This window comes from Dipodomys merriami, unplaced genomic scaffold, assembly GCF_024711535.1.
Source record: "Dipodomys merriami isolate MVZ:Mamm:240054 unplaced genomic scaffold, mDipMer1.0.p SCAF_16, whole genome shotgun sequence".
NCBI lineage: Eukaryota > Metazoa > Chordata > Mammalia > Rodentia > Heteromyidae > Dipodomys > Dipodomys merriami.
Genome location: NW_027202937.1, coordinates 12,551,449 through 12,570,628, shown reverse-complemented (window position 1 = coordinate 12,570,628; position 19,180 = coordinate 12,551,449). Strand labels below are relative to the sequence as shown.

General features: G+C 45.1%; 2 protein-coding genes across 6 annotated transcripts; both read right to left on the bottom strand.

Moving 5' to 3' along the window:
• Positions 1–547: 547 nt before the first annotated feature.
• Positions 548–8,622, bottom strand: Zfp57 (ZFP57 zinc finger protein). 4 transcript variants are annotated; one of them, XM_070024306.1, is made up of 4 exons: positions 8,534–8,622; positions 4,215–4,405; positions 3,482–3,559; positions 548–1,683 (listed from the first exon to the last, which is right to left on the bottom strand). In XM_070024306.1, exons 2-4 carry the CDS (start codon positions 4,339–4,341, stop codon positions 548–550), a joined length of 1,341 nt encoding a protein of 446 aa, XP_069880407.1. In that variant the 5' UTR covers positions 4,342–4,405; positions 8,534–8,622. The 4 variants fall into 4 exon arrangements, with proteins under 4 accessions (XP_069880407.1, XP_069880408.1, XP_069880406.1 ...); XM_070024307.1 differs by lacking the exon at positions 8,534–8,622 and adding an exon at positions 7,828–8,336; XM_070024305.1 differs by lacking the exon at positions 8,534–8,622 and adding an exon at positions 7,832–8,336.
• Positions 8,623–14,019: 5,397 nt separating this feature from the next.
• On the bottom strand, positions 14,020–19,091 carry LOC138828300 (putative uncharacterized protein ZNRD1-AS1). Of its 2 annotated transcripts, XM_070024313.1 has the most exons (5): positions 18,985–19,091; positions 18,841–18,907; positions 16,068–18,269; positions 15,591–15,666; positions 14,020–14,748 (listed from the first exon to the last, which is right to left on the bottom strand). In XM_070024313.1, exons 3-5 carry the CDS (start codon positions 16,283–16,285, stop codon positions 14,020–14,022), a joined length of 1,023 nt encoding a protein of 340 aa, XP_069880414.1. In that variant the 5' UTR covers positions 16,286–18,269; positions 18,841–18,907; positions 18,985–19,091. The 2 variants fall into 2 exon arrangements, with proteins under 2 accessions (XP_069880414.1, XP_069880415.1); XM_070024314.1 differs by lacking the exons at positions 16,068–18,269; positions 18,841–18,907 and having other exon boundaries at positions 18,985–19,084.
• Between the last annotated feature and the right edge of the window lie 89 nt (positions 19,092–19,180).

The following is a 19,180-nucleotide window of genomic DNA, read 5'->3' as shown; positions in this document are numbered from 1 at the left end:
ATATCTGTCTCTCTTATCCCTTTCCTCCCACCTGCACCTCTACCATAGAATCTACTGTTTTATTCAACTATTACTACTTAGTGGTTTATCAGACACAAAGAAACAAGCTAGGTGCTAATTATTAATAATACAAGTTTCTATGTGCACATTTCTTTCCCCTTCTCTGTGTTGTATTTCCTTCATTATTTTTCTATCCTCTGTTCCTCAACCTACGCCTCCAGACCCCAGAGGCAAATCCTCAGGCAAACCAAATGTAGACTTAAGTGAGAAAGGCCTTTTATTGTTTTATTTTTGTTGGTTGTAGGGCTTGAACTCAGGGCCTCAGCACTGTCCCTGAGCTCTTTTGCTCAAGGATAGCGCTCTGCCACTTTGAGCCAGCTCCACTTCTGGTTACTGAGTGCTTAATTGGAGATAAGAGTCTCACGGGAAATTTTCTGCCCGGGCTGGCTTCGAACCGTGATCCTCAGATCTCAGCCTCCTGAGTAGCTAGGATTACAGGCGTGAGCCACCTGCACCCAGCTGGCCTTTTATTTATGTATCAAGACCTTCACTTATCTTTTGCTTTCCTTCCTTTTCCCACTTTTTTTTTTCTCCGTGGCTTCCCCTCCTCTGGGGCCATAGATCCTAGAAGATCCATTCCCTGCTTGCTTTTAGTCTTTCCTGACCATGGGGGATTGGAAAGGAAGCCTAGCCAGTAACCCAGGACCACCCAGCATTTTGGAGGGCTACCCAGGTATTGTGGCCTAGGTTCTAGGTCCTTGAGTTTAGAACTGTTCCAGTGATCCAGAAGGTCCTCCTTCACCTCAAAGCAGAGGTCACAGACAGGACAGCAGTAGGTTTTCTGCTCTGGAAAGTGGACCTTCTGATGGTTGGCGAGATCGGCTTCCATGTTAAAAGTCATGGGACAATGAGGGCAAGAGAAGACCTTGCCTCCTGAGCGCTTCGCTGGAGGAGAGTTGGATCTGCTAGCTAGGGAGAAGGCTCTACCACTGGATGCCCGGGTTCTGGTGCCAGGAGTCTGGTTCACGTCCACAAGCCCCCGGATGCGCCTTCGGCTCCTAACTGTAGGCGCCTGGAATCCAGCTGTGGAAACTGGAGTCTTTACAACAGGCTTCTGGTTTCCAGCCACTGGCTCCTTGTTTCGATGTATCTTTTGATGGCGTTTGACCTCTGACCGGTCTCGGAAGCGCTTCCCACACACAGGACACGAATGGGGCCGGTAACCCATATGAACACGGCGGTGCCGGCTCAGACCAGAAGCATCACGGTAGGTCTTGTCACAGAGAGAGCAACTGAAGGGCCTGTCTGCATGATGCAGGCGTCTATGGTAGCTGAGGGCCTGGGGGTTCCCCAACAACTTTCGACACTGGTTACAGCTGTTAACCCGCTTGTGGCTGTGAGTACACTGATGGCTATAGAATTGGGAGCGCTTGCTGAAACAGCTGCCACAGCTGTGACACAAAAAAGGTGGTCCAGCTTTGGAGGATTTGCCCACTCGGGTCTTCTTCTCTTTAATCCGATCTAGGGCAGAGATTGGGATATGGCCTTCTTTCTTGGAAGCAAGGGATATTTTCTTATCATTAGTTCCCTCATTGCTCAGATCCTGACCTGGTTCTTGATGCTCCTCTTCCTCTTCTTCCTCTTCCTCCTCCTCTCCTTCTTTCTCCTTTCCCTCCTTGAATCCTGTGGTGAAAAGAAGAAATTAACACAGGATTCACTATGACAACACAAGCTTTCTTTTAGTGCAAGCTGCTGGCCCTTTCTGCCACCCCTTTCCTATCCAACATATTCACCCTACCCTAGTACTTATAGACCAGAATTATAAGCAAATAAAGTTTTAACCACTATCTTCCAATAATATCAGATATCTAAACCATATTCTTTGAAATCCATCTTCTCGTTTTTTAGTATTGCTCACTCCCACAAACATTCCACAATATACAATAATCCTCCCACCTATGAGTTCACCTCTCATTGTTTGAGTTAAGCAGTCAACTACAGTCCAAAAATATTAAATGACAAAAAATTTATTTTTTTCCAGGTTCTGAGTCTTGAACTCAGAGCCTGTGCACTGTCCCTGAGCTTCTTTGTGCTCAAGGCTAGCAGTCTACCACTTGAGCCACAGCATCACTTCTGGCTTTTGTGAGTAGTTTATTGGAGATAAGAGTCTCAGGGGGACTTTTTTTGCCCAGGCTGGCTTCAAACCACAATCCTCAGATCTCAGCATCCTGAGTAGCTAGGATTACAGGCATAAGCTACTGGCACCCGCTTAAAAAAAATTCTTTGAGAAATACATTTATTTAACTTCTTTTGTACAGATAATAACCATCCTATTTTATTAGGGTTTAATCTCTTACTATGCCACATGAATAAATCAAGCTTTATCATAGTTCTATACATGTATGAAAAAGTATAGTATTATCAGAGTTCAAAGCTATCAGTGCTGGTAGTTTTGGGTGTCCCTGCTAACCTGTCTTGGCATCACTCTAACCCATTTACTCCTGTCCCAGAAACATGTCTCTCCTTTTCCAACCTATCATCTCACTGCTTCACTTTTCTCTTGAAAGAATTTTTTTAAACTTAATTTTACTATCAATATGATGTACAGAGGGGTTACAGTTACAGTAAGGTAGTGAGTACATTTCTTCTCAAATGTCAAACATTGACTATAAATAGAAAGGGAAGAATGGCAGGCACCAGTTGCTCATGCTGCAAGCCTATCAACAAATGGCTGAGATCTGTGGATCAGTTTGTTCTCCCCTCTTGAAAGAATTTTTTTTTGGGGGGGGGTCGGGTAGTGGGGCCTGAACTTTGGGCCTGGGCACTATCCCTCAGCTCTTCAGCTCAAGGCTAGCACTTTACCACAGCACCACTTCCGGTTTTTTACTTTGTGCTTATGTGGTGCTGAGGAATCGAACCCAGGGCCTCATGCATGCAAGGCAAGCGCTCTACCACTTTCCCAGCCCTTGAAAGAACTTTTTGTTTTGTTTTGTTTTTGGGTCCGGTTGTGGGGCCTGAACTCTGGGCCTGGGCGCTGTCCCTCAGCTCTTCAGCTCAAGACTAGCACTCTACCACTTGAGCCACAGCGCCACTTCTGGCTTTTTTTTTCTTTTTGCTTATATGGTGCTGAGGAATCAAACCCAGGGCCTCAGGCTTGCAAGGCAAGCGTTCTACCACTGAGCCATCTTCCCAGCCCTTGAAAGAACTTTTTAATCAAAAGAATATCGCTAATGTAACAACCCATATAGAATCTCTCAGTTACAACAAACTAAATGACGTTCACTTATTGTGAAAGATTTAGATATTCATCATGAAGTTAAGGGACTTGAGCCTTTGATTTCATGGTCTTTTCCAAGTCTGACTAGACTGGAAAGGTATGTGCTAGGAAAGAATATACTGGGCCTTGATCCTCTCAGTTTGTTCTCCATCCTTTCAGGAATTGTCCTGGACCTTTTATCATCCATTCCTTTGCAATTCTTACCTGAAGGGAGACTCATGTTGTTTAAGAGACAGAGATCTTCTCTCACCTGCCTCTCCTGCTCAAACTCGGCAATCACAGCTGATTAAGGAAGAAAAATATCCTGACTGATGAGAAGGAATGAGTTGTATTGGTTCCAGACATGGCCCTTTCACATCTGATATCTCCTGTGTACCCATTTTAAGAATCTTAATCTAGATCACTTACATGCAGGGAAATGACTTTCAAAAGGCTAGCTCCTAGCAAAGTGCCTGGTACACAAGAGTGACTTAGTTGTATGAATACACAAATTTGTATATTTTAAGGTTTTCATTGTTATAAATACTATCTTTGCTTTCACGTCAGCTTTCTTCCTTTCTTTTCTTTTTAGTCCTGGAATTGAACTCAGGGCCTGGGGGCTGTCCCTGAATTATTTTGCTCAAGGCTAGTGTTCTACCACTTGAGCCACACTTCCACTTTCAGCTCTTTGAGTAGTTAATTGGAGATAAGAATCTCACAGACTTTTTCCTGCCTTATCTAGCTTTGAACTGCCATCCTCAGATCTGTCTCCTGAGTACTAGGATTATAGGTATGTGCCACCAGAGCTTGGTTTCATTCTAGGTTTAGTTTCTTTTCCTTTACTATCTAAGTTTAGCAGCCACATCTCTAGGGTAAGAGAGGCTAACAGTAAGCTTCTCTACCTGCCCAGGAAAACTAGATTTTTCTGTAGCCCTAGCTCAATGGGGTTGCCTCTTACCCACAGACTCCAGGTTCTTCAAGATTTCAGTCATAACATCCACGTAAAGGGTCCTCTGACCTGTATCCAAACATTCCCACTCTTCCTGGGTGAAATTCACAGCCACATCCTCCAAGGACACTTGCATTTGGAAGAGCAGGACAGACTAGGAGAGTTTGTAAACGTAGTTTCAAGGTTCAGAAAATTGAAACCTAAGAGAAATATAAAACCATGGAATGAAGAGAGAAACATGGAGACAGGCACAAAATCAGTAATTGTGACTTATAGAAAGGAAAGGAAGAATGAAGACAAAAGAAAGAAAATGTGGCAGAAAAAAGTGAAACATTGACTATAAATAGAAAGGAAAGAATAGCCGGGCACCAGTAGCTCATGCCAGTATAGCCTATCAACAAGTGGATGAGATCTGTGGATCACAGTTTGAAGCCAGCTTGGGCAGGAAAGTCTGTGAGATGCTTTTTTTTGGAGGGGCTGGGGGGGGGGTCAGTTGTAAGGCTTGAACCAAGGGCCTGAGTGCTGTCCTGGAGCCTCTTTGTTTTTTTGTTTTTTTTTTTTTTTTTTTTTTTGGTCCGGTTGTGGGGCCTGAACTCTGGGCCTGAGCACTGTCCCTCAGCTCTTCAGCTCAAGGCTAGTGCTCTACCACTTGAGCCACAGCGCCACTTCCGGCTTTTTTCTTTTTTCTTATGTGGTGCTGAGGAATCGAACCCAGGGCCTCAGGCATGCAAGGCAAGCGCTCTACCACTGAGCCAACTTCCCAGCCCCCTGGAGCCTCTTTGTGATCAAAGCTAGTACTCTACCACTTGAGCCACAGTGCTACTCCCAGTTTTTAAGTGGTTAATTGAAGGTAAGAGTCTCACATTGACTTTTTTTGCCCAGGTTGGCTACGAACTGTGATCCTTGGATCTTAGCCTCCTGAGTAGCTAGAATTACAGGCATGAGCCACCAGCGCCCGTCTCTGTGACTCTTAGCTCCATTAAACTAAAAAGAAAAAGGAAAAAAGCTGGAAGAGGAACTGTGGCTCAAGTGGTAGAGTGCTAGCCTTGAGCAAAAAAGCTCAGGGCTAGTGTCAGGGCCAATGTTCAAGTCCCAAGACCAGCACAGAAAAAAGCGGGGGAGGGAAATATGGTTGCTACTCTAACAAAATTTTCAGAAAACAGTCAATGAAAATAGTAGGGAAGAAAGTCTTAGTGTTCCTTTTTCTGTTGCTAGGCTTGAAACATTCTGAGACCCTAGGGAGTCAGGGAACAGTCAGGGAACAGATGAGAGTTTCAGGAGTCTAGGACCCAGTGCTCCTCTTTCTTATTCTCCTTTCCTTGATCTACATCTTCCACCAGCAGTCTTTCTTCTTGGCTTCCAGCAGGGCTGCTGACGCCCTGCCAAACCAAGGAACAGCACCTTTTTTCCTATCATGTCTCTGGCTTTATTCACTTCTGGTTTGGCTCCCAGGAATGTCTACTTAATGATAAGCAGGCAGATGGAGAGGTTCTGCTAGGACCTGGGGATTAATATAGGTTCCTGTGACAAGTATGTCTGCTTCAAGGGAAATTCTTCCTTGTTTGTTTTACTGTCCAAATTTGCTTTCACAAGTAAGAATATCTTTAGTTCCCTCAAAGTCTGAACTGTAAAGCTCAGGAACCTGGTTCTCCTGGGCTAAGCTACCACTGTCCAGTAATGCCAGGCTGGGGCTAGGTGTCTGCCTGTCCCAGCCTGCGTCTAGCTACTGGCTGGTGGCCCACCTCTAGGAAACTGAGGTCAGGGAGAGACAACATATCAGCAAGGAGAAAGTTACCTTGTAAATCAGTTACCCTGAGTAACAACTTTTGAGGCCATTTAAAGTCAAGGATACTCTGGATCTACAGGAGAAGTATTGATCACACCTTAGATCCAGGACCATTGAAAAGCAGTTAGGGAATCTGGCCTGCATCTCCACAAGGCACCTTGAGCAAATCTCATCCTCGATATGCTTTCATGGAAAATGTTAAGAATAAACACATTCTCTAAGATTCCTCTCAGGATGAATACACACAGTACTTGCACAGATCAAGCCCAGGGCCTGACTCTAGTATATACCTGTGACCTGGATACTCTGTGTGTGTGTGTGTGTGTGTGTGTGTGTGTGTGTGTGTGTGTGTGTGTGTGTGTGTGTGTGTGTGTGTGTGTGTGTGTGTGTGTGTGTGTGTGTGTGTGTGTCTCTAGTATATACCTGTGACCTGGATACTGTGTGTGTGTGTGTGTGTGTGTGTGTGTGTGTCTGTGTACACATGTGCACACCAATCTTGGAAATTGAATTTAGGACCTGGGTGCTGTCCCTGAGCTTTTTTTTTTTTTCTTCTTCAAGATTAGCTAGTGCTCTATTACTTAAGCCACAGTTCTACTTTCAGCTTTTAGTAGTTAATTGGAGATAAAGAGTCTCACAGACTTTCTTGCCTGGCTTCAAAGTGTGATCTTTGGATCTCAGCTTCCTGAGTAGCTAGGAATACAGATGTGAGCTACCAGTAACTGGATTTTTTAATACTCAGTACTCTTAAATTTACAATGGGACAACATCCTCATGAGCTCACCTTAAAACATCATAAAGGAAGAAGTCCATCACAATGCATCTGATTAAGAATATGATAGCTTTCCCCTCCTAATCCCATGGTTGACTTAGGAGCTGCAGCTGGTAGCCTTGATCACAGCAGGCAAATATCAAGAATATTCTATTTACTACACATTGCTAAACTGGGAGCAAAATCAAAATTCAAAGTATTTCAACTGAATGCATAAGGTTTTCTACCACTGTAAAGTTTGAAGTATCATAAATTGAACCATCATAAATCAGGGATCTTCTGCACATCTAGTCCTTGTAAAGAATACAATCCAACAGAATTCAACTTATTCAAAACTCCTAGTGATTCAGATTCACTGTAATTTCCTGTTCACCTTGAAAAAAGTTTCTGCTCCCACACAAACATGGCTGAAGCCTGCCTCCTCTTCCTGCTGATAGCCAATTCCAGGTGCAAAGAAAAACATAAAAACTTGCCCACTTCTTCGAGAAGAGTAACGGTACTCAAAATATCAGCAAGGAAAAAGGCATCTGATGAACAGTAAATTGGATTCCCAATTCATTTTGCTTCCCTAAGACAGCAAATTGGTTTTCTCTTCTCCATCCCTCCCTATTTACGACCATGAAAGAATAGATCTAGGATTATTCTCCCACTTTCCAGCTTCAATTAGTGTCCTTAAGATCCTGGTCTTCCGCTTCTACAGCAGAGGAGACCCGCGATAGCCACTGCATCCTGCGTGGCTCTCACTGAGAATGAGTGTCAGGAAAGGATCCTTGGTGCTGATTCTAACTTCTGTGGGAGCTCTGACAGCGGCAGCCATCTCCGACTCTCCATTACCTTTGATGATATTTGCTTGGCATAAATGACCCCAGGGCTGAACAGGGCTCTGAAGTGGAAGTCTGGATATTAACAGTGGGCTTTTATCTGCCTGGGCCTGGCCCCCACCCTCTCACAATGCAAACCTGCCGAGGGAATGTGTCGCCATCTTTCAATCCTCTTAGTCCCGCTCCCTTTCTTCTCCTGGTTTCTTTCCCACAAAAAAAAATCGGAGGACAGAAATTCCAACATACATACACAAGCCTTTGAGAGCTTTGTCCATGCAGCCACCTGAGTTCTTCGCCCCTCGGATACGCAAAATGGCTCTCCTAGACTCGTCCTCCCGAGCAGCCAGGGAGGCTGTGCGCGTGAGCTCTCCGCTCGAACCTCAGTCCCCGCCTGGCCCGCAGATCGCGGCTTCCTCCGGGCAGGCGCAAAGGGCTATTTGGGTCGCCAGGGCCCGCACAGCAGGCGCGCGTTAACGCTCCCCGCGCCCGCCAACGTACTCCAAAACACTCCCATTCAGCTGGGCGCCGGTGGCTCATGCCTAGCTATCCCCGTCGGGATTCGAAGCCGACCCGGGAAGAAAAGTCCCAGACGCTCTTCCCTCCTATTAACCATCGGCAAAAGGCCGGAAGTGGGGGTGCGGCCCCAGTGGTAGCGCGCCAGCCCCTTAGAGAAAAAGGCGAGCCAAAGCCTCACTGCCGGCACACACACAACATAATCATAATCGCCCGGTGCCCATCTGTCCCGAGACTTCCTTTCTGGGACCCCGACTCCCGACACGTGCTCGGAGCCCTTTCTTCCCGGGCCGAACTCAGGCTTCCTCCAGGGAGCCTCAGGGTTGGAGGCTGCCCGGGGGTAAGGCGCAGTCTCCCCTCCACGGCCGAGCGGTGCCAGGGGTACCAACCCCGCACCAGCCATTAGAGGGTCGGCGCGACTCCTGCCGGGGTTACTCACCCTCTGGGCGCCGAGTACGCAGACTCCCGGGGCTCGGCCTGGGGACCGCAGCTTCCGCCCAGCTCAACCCGGAGCGCGCGAACCGCCCCAGCTCCGCCTGCTTCCGCTCCCTTCCACCCTCCCACCCACCCCGCCAACTGACCCACTTCGGGCGGTGGTCCCCACTAGGACCGGAGTGGGCACCCTAAGAAGCCGAACGCTTAGAGGGCACTGCCACGCCCCTCCGTCTCTCCACCCCTGCCAGTTGATGTAACATTGGTCCTCCCCTTGCGCTAAGATGCCCCCATATTCCCAGACCTAATTTACTTTTGTAAAAAGTGACACTCGCTTAGAAAACAGTCACTAAAGCTTTTGGGACTCAGCTGGTGAGCCCGAAAGAGAACTTTACAGAGGGGTTAAGAGGCACATATCATCTTAGAAAAGTCAAGGGGGAGAAAACAGAGATAGAAGAGGCAGGGAAACAGCGAGTACCTCACCAGCGTCAAGTTTCGCCAAGTTATAGAATCCAACTCAACCCTCGCAGTGATTTTCCTCCCTCTTGATAAGCTCAACTAAAATCACAACACTTAAATTTTCTTTTCACTTAACTAGCACTTAATATGGTTGACTTTGCAAACCAAAACACTTTTGTAAACTGGGCATCAATGGCTCGCACCTGTAATCCTGCTCAGGAGGCTGAGATCTGGGGATGGAGGTTCAAAGCCAGCCAGTTCAGGAAAGACGATGAGACCATTATCTCAAATAACCACCAAACAAGCCAGAAGTGGATCTCTGACACAAATGGTAGAGCACCAACCTTGAGCAAAGTTTTGCTCAGGGACAATTTCCAGGCCCTGAGTTCAAGTTCAGGATTTTTTTCAAGTGAGGAAACAGGTCTCAAGCTGTTGAGCGTTGGCCAGACATCAGATCTCACAGCACCAGAACTTGAAACCAAAGCCTCTACAGTAAATAAACTTGGTGGGAAAGGTGGTAGGAGGCACAGACATTGGTTGAAAAGTGATGTGATTTCCATTATCTTCATACCCCCATGAAACATGGTTATAGATGAGGGCATTCGTTCCATTATATATGAAGAAACTAAACCAGTCTTTCAGTATAGATGGGATTTGACTTTATTTTTTTTTTCAGTTGTAAAACTTGAACTTAGGGCCTGGGGCACTAGTCCCTGAGCTTTTGTGCTCAAAACTAGCACTCTACCACCTTGAGCCACAGCCCACTTCTAGTTTTCTGGTGGTTTGCTGGAGATGAGCATCTCAAGGACTTTCCTGCCCGAGCTGGCTTCAAACTTTGATCATTAGATTTCAGCCTTCTTAGTGCTAGGATTACATACAAGTGTGAGCCACCAGCACCCAGCTTACCTGCCTGACCTTGCCTCACCCAAATCTTACCTTGGTTCTAAATCACTTTATTCACAAAACCAGACAGCTAGGCTCTACGCCGTACTTTACTGATAACACTGCCTATCCTAGCCTGGCACTCTTTTATTTGGGTGAGGTGGGGATACCAACAGAGTATACGGGTCCTGTGTATCAGGGTCCCCTGTCAACCTCCTATTCTCACCATTTGTTAGTTGTTTTCCTTAATGATCACCACCCTGACTGGAGCAAGATAAAATCTCAATTATGAGCTGAGCACCAGTGACTCACACTTATAAATCCCTAGCTACTCAGAAGGATCTAATTGAAAGCCAGCCCTAGAAAGAAAATCTGTGAGACTCATTAGATCCAATTAACCACTAAAAAGCCAGAAGTAGAGTTGTGTATGCAGTGGTAGAGTAATAGCCTTAAGCAAAAAAAGGACAGTAACCAGGCCCTAAGTTCAAGCCCCAGTACACACACACACACACACACACACACAGAGAGAGAGAGAGAGAGAGAGAGAGAGAGAGAGAGAGAGAGAGAGAGAGAGAGAGAGAGAGAGAGAGAGAGAGAGAGAGAGAGAGAGAGAGAGAGAGAGAAATTAATACTGAAGATAAATCAACAAAGTCTCAGACCCCATGGGAAAACTAGAGGAAGACACAGTAAGCTTCTACATCAGTGTTGGATGCAGACTCAATATGGACATTCTGCACAAAAGCCTGGAGCCACCCAACCAATTCTCTGTGGAGACTGGGCTAGGATTTGGTGAGATGTGTGTTGACTAACCCCTATGCCACCTCAGACAACTCTCAGTGCTCAGTGCTGTACTCACACTTGTCCCCAACTGGTGTGAGTCAGGTTGAGGGTATTACAGTTCTTTATTGTGGGAAAACCTGCTCTGGGATAACAAGAAGCAAGTTGCCTGAGTCACTGATCTTGATGATTTGTACTATGTATATCTCTTTCAGAGAATTGCCTCTTTTCACTCTTTTCTCTTTTTTGGGGGGGGGGGGTAGAAGGGGTCCTGTTGTGGGGCCTGAACTCTGGGCCTGGGCGCTGTCCCTCAGCTCTTCAGCTCAAGGCGAGCACTCTACCACTTGAGCCACAGCTTCCGTTTTTTTTTCTTTTTGCTTATGTGGTGCTGAGGAATCGAACCCAGGGCCTCATGCATGCAAGGCAAGCGCTCTACCACTGAGCCACCTTCCCAGCCCACTCTGTTTTTTTTTTCTTCTTTTTTTGTCAGTCATGGGGCTTGAACTCTGGGCCTGAGCACTGTCCCTCAGCTCTTCAGCTCAAGGCGAGCGCTCTACCACTTGAGCTACAGCGCCACTTCCAACTCTTTGCTTTTTCATACTATTGGTTTTTTTGTTTGTTTTCCTGCTGATATTGATGCAGGTATGTGTATGTGTGCGCATGTTGTACAGGTTAGAGCTGATTTGTCTAATAGTCCTCCGAGTTCTTCAACACACAGCCTTGCAGCAGGCAACACCTACTAGTGCTGCAACTTCACAGCTGATTGCTGCCCCTCTAATATTCTCAGGTTCTTCTAGCAACTTGAAAATGCAAAGAATTTTTTTTTTTTTGTCGGTCATGAGTCTTGAACTCATGGGGTCTGTCCCTCAGCTCTTCAGCTCAAGGCTAGTGCTCTACCACTTGAGCTACAGCGCCACTTCTATCTCTTTCTACCTTGAGGCAGAGTCCACCATCTCTCAATGGAGAGGAAAATTATGCCATGTGGATTTGGTAAACAAGACTGCAAACCTAACAGGACTTTGGGTACATGGTCTAAGCCAGTTGCTGGAAGCCAGGCATGACCTTGCAAAGGCAAAGTTTGAGGTGAAAGGGAATTTCACCGGTCCTCAACCCTGTGGCCACAGGAGGGCACTGCTGCTCTGCCCTCTTGGATTGGCCCTGCATCCAGGGAGGGGACTGAGCTGCTTTGTGTGATCTGAACTGGGCAGAGATGACCAACATGGAGACTAGGAACCCATGCAGAGATGGAGATGCTTCTGAGTACCCAGGACTGCACAAAAAGCAGAAGACAGGAGAGGTCCCAAGAGTACTTCTCAGTTTGAAGATTCCATCTATTCTCTCAACAACCCCTTTCTCCAGCCTGTTGATAACTCTGGAAAACTGAAAAAAAAAATTATTTCCACCCATTTCTTTTCTGAAGATTCTATCTGTGGTGTGTGTAGCTGGGGATTGAATCCACAGCACTATACACGCTAAGCAAGTGCAAGTGCTCTACTACTGAACTACATCTCCAATAGCTAAGGGCTATTTTTTTTTTTTTTAATTTACAAGTTACCTTTTTAGAAGGGCAAGAGTGGCTCACACCTGTAATTCTAGCTTCTCAAGAGGCTGAGATCTGAGGATCAAGGTTCAAAGCCAGCCCAGGGAGGAAAGTCCATGAGAACTCATCTCCAATTAACCACCAGAAAACCGGAAGGGGCACTGTGGCTCAAGTGGTAGCGTGCTCATGAAGAGCTCAGGGACAGCACCTAGGCTCAGAGTTCAAGCCCCATGACTGGCAAAAAAGAAGATACAAGTCCCACAATTGGCAATAAATAATAAATAAAAATAACTTTTTTGCCAGTCCTGGGGCTTGAACTCTGGGGCCTAGGTACTGTCCCTGAGCTCATTTTGCTCAAGGCTTTGCTCAAGGCACTCTACCAATTGAGCCATCACACTACTTCCAGCTTTTTCTGTAATTAACCTGAGATCAGAGTCTTACTGACTTTCTTGGCTGAGCTGGCTTTAAACCCCAATCCTCAGATCTCAGCCTCCTGAGTAACCAGGAATATAGGCATGAGCCACTGGCACCCAGTGCAAAAATGTATTTTTGTATATCAGACTCTATTATCATCTTATTTTATTATATACTTATCACAGCTCATATAACAATGCCATACAATTTCCCTTCTCATTAAGAAAGTTCTACACTCTTAATCCGAAATGCAATTATTTTGTTTATTCTCAGCATGGTCAGATGATCTATTCTCAAGTGGCCCATAGGAAGTAACAGGAGGTTATGAATTTTCTGACTCTTCTCAGAACTCCCTCAGACACATGTGACCTTCCACTCAAGTCCTGAAGGGGAGAAGGCACCCTGAGTTATTGAGTCCTGGATTTCTACCCTGAGGTCACCCTGACTTGGCAATGGGATGGAGAGGACCAGGCGCCAAGGCATGAAGTTTGTGGAGACCAGGCCTACAGGGAGCAGCTGTGGTACCACCTTCCTGGGAAAAGCAGATATACATGCCATGTTCAACATGAGGGGCTGCCTGAGCCCCTCAGCCTGAGATAGGGAAAGTTAGGGGTTTGGGCACAAAGCTTGTGTGTGGTCAGGAAATAGAGGCATCATCTAGAGATCCTTAGCAGGGTCAGGGTCCCTCACCTTTCCTTCCCTTCCCAGGAATTACTGCTGCTCTTGTTCTCCTTGGAACTGTAGTCACCAGAACTGTAGCTATCACTATTATGAGGAGGGAGAAGAGCACAGTAGAGAAGTAGTAGTATTTGAGTTTTCTTCGCCCACTGGGATATTCTAAGTCCCAGATAAAATGTGCCCATCTCCTGTTTTGTTACTATGAGGCACCATTCACATGTGCATGCTTACTCATAAATTCTGAGATATTATTCTCACTTTACAAATGAGAAAAATGAACATCAAAAAAGGTAAGCAAGCTGGGTGCTGATGACTTATGCCTGTGATCCTATCTATTCAGAGGCTGAGATCTGATGATTATGGTTCAAAGTCAGCCTGGGCGGGAAAGTCCCTGAGACACATCTCCAATTAACCACCTCAAACTAGAAGTGGAGCTGTGGTAGAATGCTAGCCTTGAGCAAAAATGCTCAGGGACAGTGCCCAAGCCCTGAGTTCACGCCCCATGATAAATAACAAAACAAACAAACAAAAAAGTTAAGTGGAACAAACACAAAATGTATAAGCAACTGGAACACAAAGCAACCAAAATCTACTGATCAAGTTTTCAAATTCAGAACTATCTTGTACTTCTCATGTGATACAAATGGTAATGTTCACTGAACCCTTAAAAGTGACAAGTGGTAAAATAAATACATAAATTCATTTAAGAGATATGATTTCATCACAAAAACACTGAAACTTAACTAATTTTTTATTTGTCTTATTTGACTTCTCAAAAAGGGTGGCACAGCTAAGAATTTTCTTTCACATGATTTTAAATCTATATTCACTTCCTCTCTATTCTCAGACTTTTCCATAAGAATATTCACTTTAATCAAACTTCTATTGGACGGCTGGTAAAGTGGATATACAATGACTCTTTCAAACTCTTTAATGTCCTTCTTTACTCTCTTGCACTTCTCAGGTGTAGGTAGCTGTTCTTGACTTTTTCTCAAGATTCGGTCCTTGAGTTTTTCCTCTATAATCTCTCTCCCTCGGGTCATTCGCTCCTGATGATCTTTAATTTGTCTCTGTTCTCTCTCATTTACTTGTTTTCTTCTTTGCGATTTTGGGATGCAAGGTTTTTCTGGCACAATTTTGGGTAATGTTGTTTCACTGGGGGGTTGTGGTTGTCTACAAATTTTGTTCTTAAATTCTTTAGCCTGTCCTGTTCCATGTATGTGCCTTTCTATCTGTTTCCTGTCTCTCTTGGGTAACCAGCAGTATTGTTTTGGTTCCTCTATTCTTTCTTTCGTTCCTCTATTCTTCTCTGCTGTCATCATTTCCACCATTCTTTCATTATAGTAAGATTCTGCTCTGGCAAGCCAGTAGTCAAGAGAAACAGCTTGCTCCTTACAAAGTGTTTCATGCTCCTCTTGGCATTTTTGAGTTATCAACTGTCTCGCTGCTGTTGTATGCACACCACCTAGATTCTGTTAAAGTGAGGTTCAGAATTTCATGAGGCAGTAATCTACTTCCTTGAACACATTTAAACAAGAACCTACTCTCCCTATTTTGTTGTTGTTGTTGTTGTTGCTTGTGGGACTTGAGCTCAGGACCTGCACTGTCCCTGAGCACTTCAGCTCAAGGCAAGTGAGCCACAGCACCACTTCTGATTTTCTGCTGGTTAATTGGAGATTAGAGTCTCACAGACATTCCTGCCCCAGCTGGCTTTGAACCCCGATCCTCAGATCTCAGCCTCCTGAGTAGCTAGGATTACAGGCATAAGCCACCAGCATCCAGCTCTACTCTCTCTATTAACACCAAGAAAAGATAAATGCTCTTTGCATTTACTTTTGTGTAATCATTTAAATTTTATTCCTTTTACTCTCAGGCAAACCTGGGAGCTCTGCAAATGTGAATGGCCACAACCAAAAAGGTGTGTGTGTGTATATGTATATAAATATATATACACGTATATTTGGGAATTTTCAAAATAATACGTTGTTAACCATGGAAATAGCTTGGAAACATTAGCAGTATATAAAAGTGAAGGTGGGGCTGGGAAGGTGGCTCAGTGGTAGAGCGCTTGCCTTGCATGCATAAGGCCCTGGGTTCGATTCCCCAGCACCACATAAGCAAAAAGAAAAAAGCCGGAAGTGGCACTGTGGCTCAAGCAGTAGAGCGCTAGCCTTGAGCTGAAGAGCCGAGGGACAGCGCCCAGGCCCAGAGTTCAGGCCCACGACCAGACCAAAAAAAAAAAAAAAAAAAAGCGAAGGTGTCACTTGAGCTCTGAGTAGTCTCATACTATATGATATGAAGATAACTAATTTACCAAGATCTGTTTCTCCAGTGGGGACTGTTGACCTGCAGCAATCCTAGGATCTTTAGACACCTGTGCCCAGGCCAATCTAGAAGATAAAAAAAGCCAACATAAATTAGAATGTGGGATATGCCAGCACATCCACTCATTATTGTCTGAGTCAAAGAACTAAATTGCTTTGGCCAAGAACAAGGGCCACTTCCCCAAGGGAAACCATTTCACTTCCATGCTGATCCTAAGGCTTGAATTCATGGCCTAGACACTATCCCTGAGTTTTTGTGCTCAAGGCTAGTGCTCTACCACTTGAGCTCCACTTCTGGCTTTTTATGGTTAATGTCCCATGGACATTCTTGCCCGGGCTGGCTTCGAACCACGATCCTCAGATCTCAGCCTTCTGAGTGGCTAGGATTACAAGCATGAGCCAAGAGCACCCAGTGAGGAAAGCTCTTTTAGTAAGCAGGGAATCTTCCATATGGATTCAAACCATACTTCTCCTGTGGACTCAGTGTGAACCATTCTGAATCTTGTATTTGTGATTGGTAAGGGAAACAAAAAGGCTCCTTGGTAAGTCCAACTTCTTTTCTGCATGGTTGCTCAGTCTCCAAGACTTTCTTGTCTTCTGAGATAATTTTAGACCTTTGTTTTATCAGTATGTTCTGCAGTTTCTCAAGACGCGCCTTCTGTGCCTCTATCAATACATACAGCATCTCTGTTCCTTAATATTTTGGAAAAATTTGCTCATATTTGCTTGCCCATCCCTCTGTCTGGATGCTTGAGGCTGTCATCCATCCTTAACTCTAAGTCCATTTTGAGACAATTCTCTGTTGAAAACTTGAGTTCTTCCAGGTTTATTTATAGCATAGGCTGACAGTCTAGACTATGAACTTTTTACATGTTTATGAGGTCATATTTAAATCACTAAGAATTCCTGGCAACTCCCTTTGTGACTTATGTGCCACTTACAGTTAAAAGCCAAGGTCTGGAGACTGACAGGGCTACATGTGAATCCTAATTCCATACTTTCTTAGTGTGTCACTCAGGAAACATCACCTCTGCATCCCTTTCCTCATCTATAGAATAAAGAACTAGAACAAGAGAGTGGCACCATGTTTGACATATGGTAGGTTCTCAGCAAATAGGAGCTGTCTGTCTGCTATCTAATATTTAGTCTCATGGACTTCTTAGGCACATTCTTATTTGTATGTGACCGCCCCCCACCTTTTTTTTTTGCCAGTCCTGGAGCTTGAACTCAGGGCCTGGGCACTGTCCCTGAGCTTCTTTGACTCAAAGCTAGCACTCTACCACTTGAGCCACAGTGACACTTCTGGGTTTTTCTATGTATGTGGTATTAAGGAATTGAACCTAGGGTTTCATGCATGCTAGGCAAGCACTCAACCACTGTGCCACCTTCTCAGCCCTTACTTTAATTTCTTTTTTTTTTTTTTTTTTTTTGTCGGTCATGGGGCTTGAACTCTGGGCCTGGGCGCTGTCCCTTAGCTCTTCAGCTCAAGGCAAGCGCTCTACCACTTGAGCTACAGCGCCACTTCTGGTTTTCTAGTGGTTTATTGGAGATAGGAGTCTCATGGTCTTTCCTGCCCGGGCTGGCTTTGAACCGCAATCCTCAGATCTCAGCCTCCTGAGTAGCTAGGATTACAGGCGTGAGCCACCAGCGCCCGGCTTTACTTTAATTTCTTTATGTATAGTATCTGGTATTTAGTATTAGTCTGTGATCCTAACTTCTCACAATTACTTGAGTATCCTTATCACATATTTAAGCATCTTTCTTATAGTCAATAACATTGTGTCTTTTTGTTCAAGCATTTGCCAATCTTCCCTAAAGTTCATAGGATTTTTTTTTTTCTTTTTTACAGGCTTGGCTCAAGTGCTATCATTTTATACTCAACACACTTTGTGTTCCAATTATTCATTTGGGCACTTTGAGTCAGATTTCAACTGTGCACGCCCAGCCTCAGCTCAAAGCCTGGCACAACTGCTTGATATTTATTGAAGAGTAAGCTTCTAATGAGAAAAGGCCATGCCTTATAATGTTTGTGTTCTTTTATTGGATTAGGATAATATTCAATTGATAATATTCAATTCAATATTACTAAATGTTTGTCAAACTATATGTTTGTCAAACTATAAAGGGAAAGTGGTAATGGTATAGGGACATAGGGATGTGGCTTGATTGTAAAGTGCTTGTTTAGCATGCATTAGATCCTATGTTTGCTACCCAGCACTGCCAAAAAGAAGGGTGGGGGGAGCTAATTTCAAATTCTACTCTGAAAAGAGCTAGACAGAGGAATAAAAATAAAAACTTCCTGGAAGTGGCGCTGTGGATCAAGCGGTAGAGCGCTCGCCTTAAGCTGGAGAGAGGACAAGGGCAGCGCCGAAGCCCAGAGTTCAAGCCCCATGACCAAAAAAAATTAAAAACTTTCTGTTATCATTAGCTCAGCAACTGATCTCCCTTTATAAGACAAAAAGATACCTGAGAGTCTTAATCCTTTATCATGTCTCAGGTTTATAGCAGAGAAAAGAAGATGGAAAGAACAAAGCTTGTACCTTTCTGAGTAGAAAACAGTGATGATAAATCCAGAAGTTGCATGTAAAGGAGCTTGGTGCAGCTCTCAAGTTGGGTGGGTGGTTGTAGGAAGGCCAGAAGGAACTAGGAAACTTATCTAGATACTGTCCCTTCAGGACAAATTTCTACTTGTATTTCAAGTTTCGGATGAATGAGAATAGCATTATCCCCATGCTTTGTAAAAGATTAGGAAATGTCAACTGTTGGCCCAATGGATGACAACAATGATTTGGAGTTGGATGAATGGGAAGCATGGTATGAGGGAAGGGGGTGACCAATGATCCGTACTGAAAAAACAAACTGACCCAAATTTTACGAAACCCTAGTCTCACCCATCTGGCAGGCACATAAAGGAGAAAGACAATCTATTTTATTCCTGTTACACCACCTCCACAACCTGAGAATGCCAGTAGTCCCACTTATCCCTTCTTCATTTTGTTCTGTACTCAACATCACCCTCACCCCTCCAGCCCCTTAATAAACTATCTCAAGTACCCAGAACGGACCCCCAAAACACAAGAAAGTGGGTGGCTTCTGCAAGGAGATACTGCTAGGACAGGAGGACCCAAGGCATAACAGCCCTCTAAATGTTTGACTTGTGTTTTTGACCACTGCATAGCCGTAATACAGGGAAGGGAGAGAGGAAAGTCTCAAGAACGGCAAAAGTTATAGACTTCTCACCAACGCAATCAGTACTCGGTACATTAAGTACAGTTTTCGGGGAGATGTCCCCCCCGCGACGAGGTCTCTGTAGAATGAGAAAGAAAAACGAATGAATATCCCAGGATTGGGTGCTCGTTGGTAAAGCCAGCTGCAGCAGCCCACCTGTGCATCCTAGTCCCTTTCTCCCTCCTCGTCACAGCACCGAGAGGAACCCGGCGTTGCGCCCTCCGCCCCGGAGCGGTTCGGTTCCCGCTGGGGAGCAAGTGCGCCACTAATTATGACGTCAAGCCCACCGACGCGGGCTGTGTCGACACTCTAGCACGCCAGGAGCGCTCGCTGCTCCTCCGCCGGCGCCCAG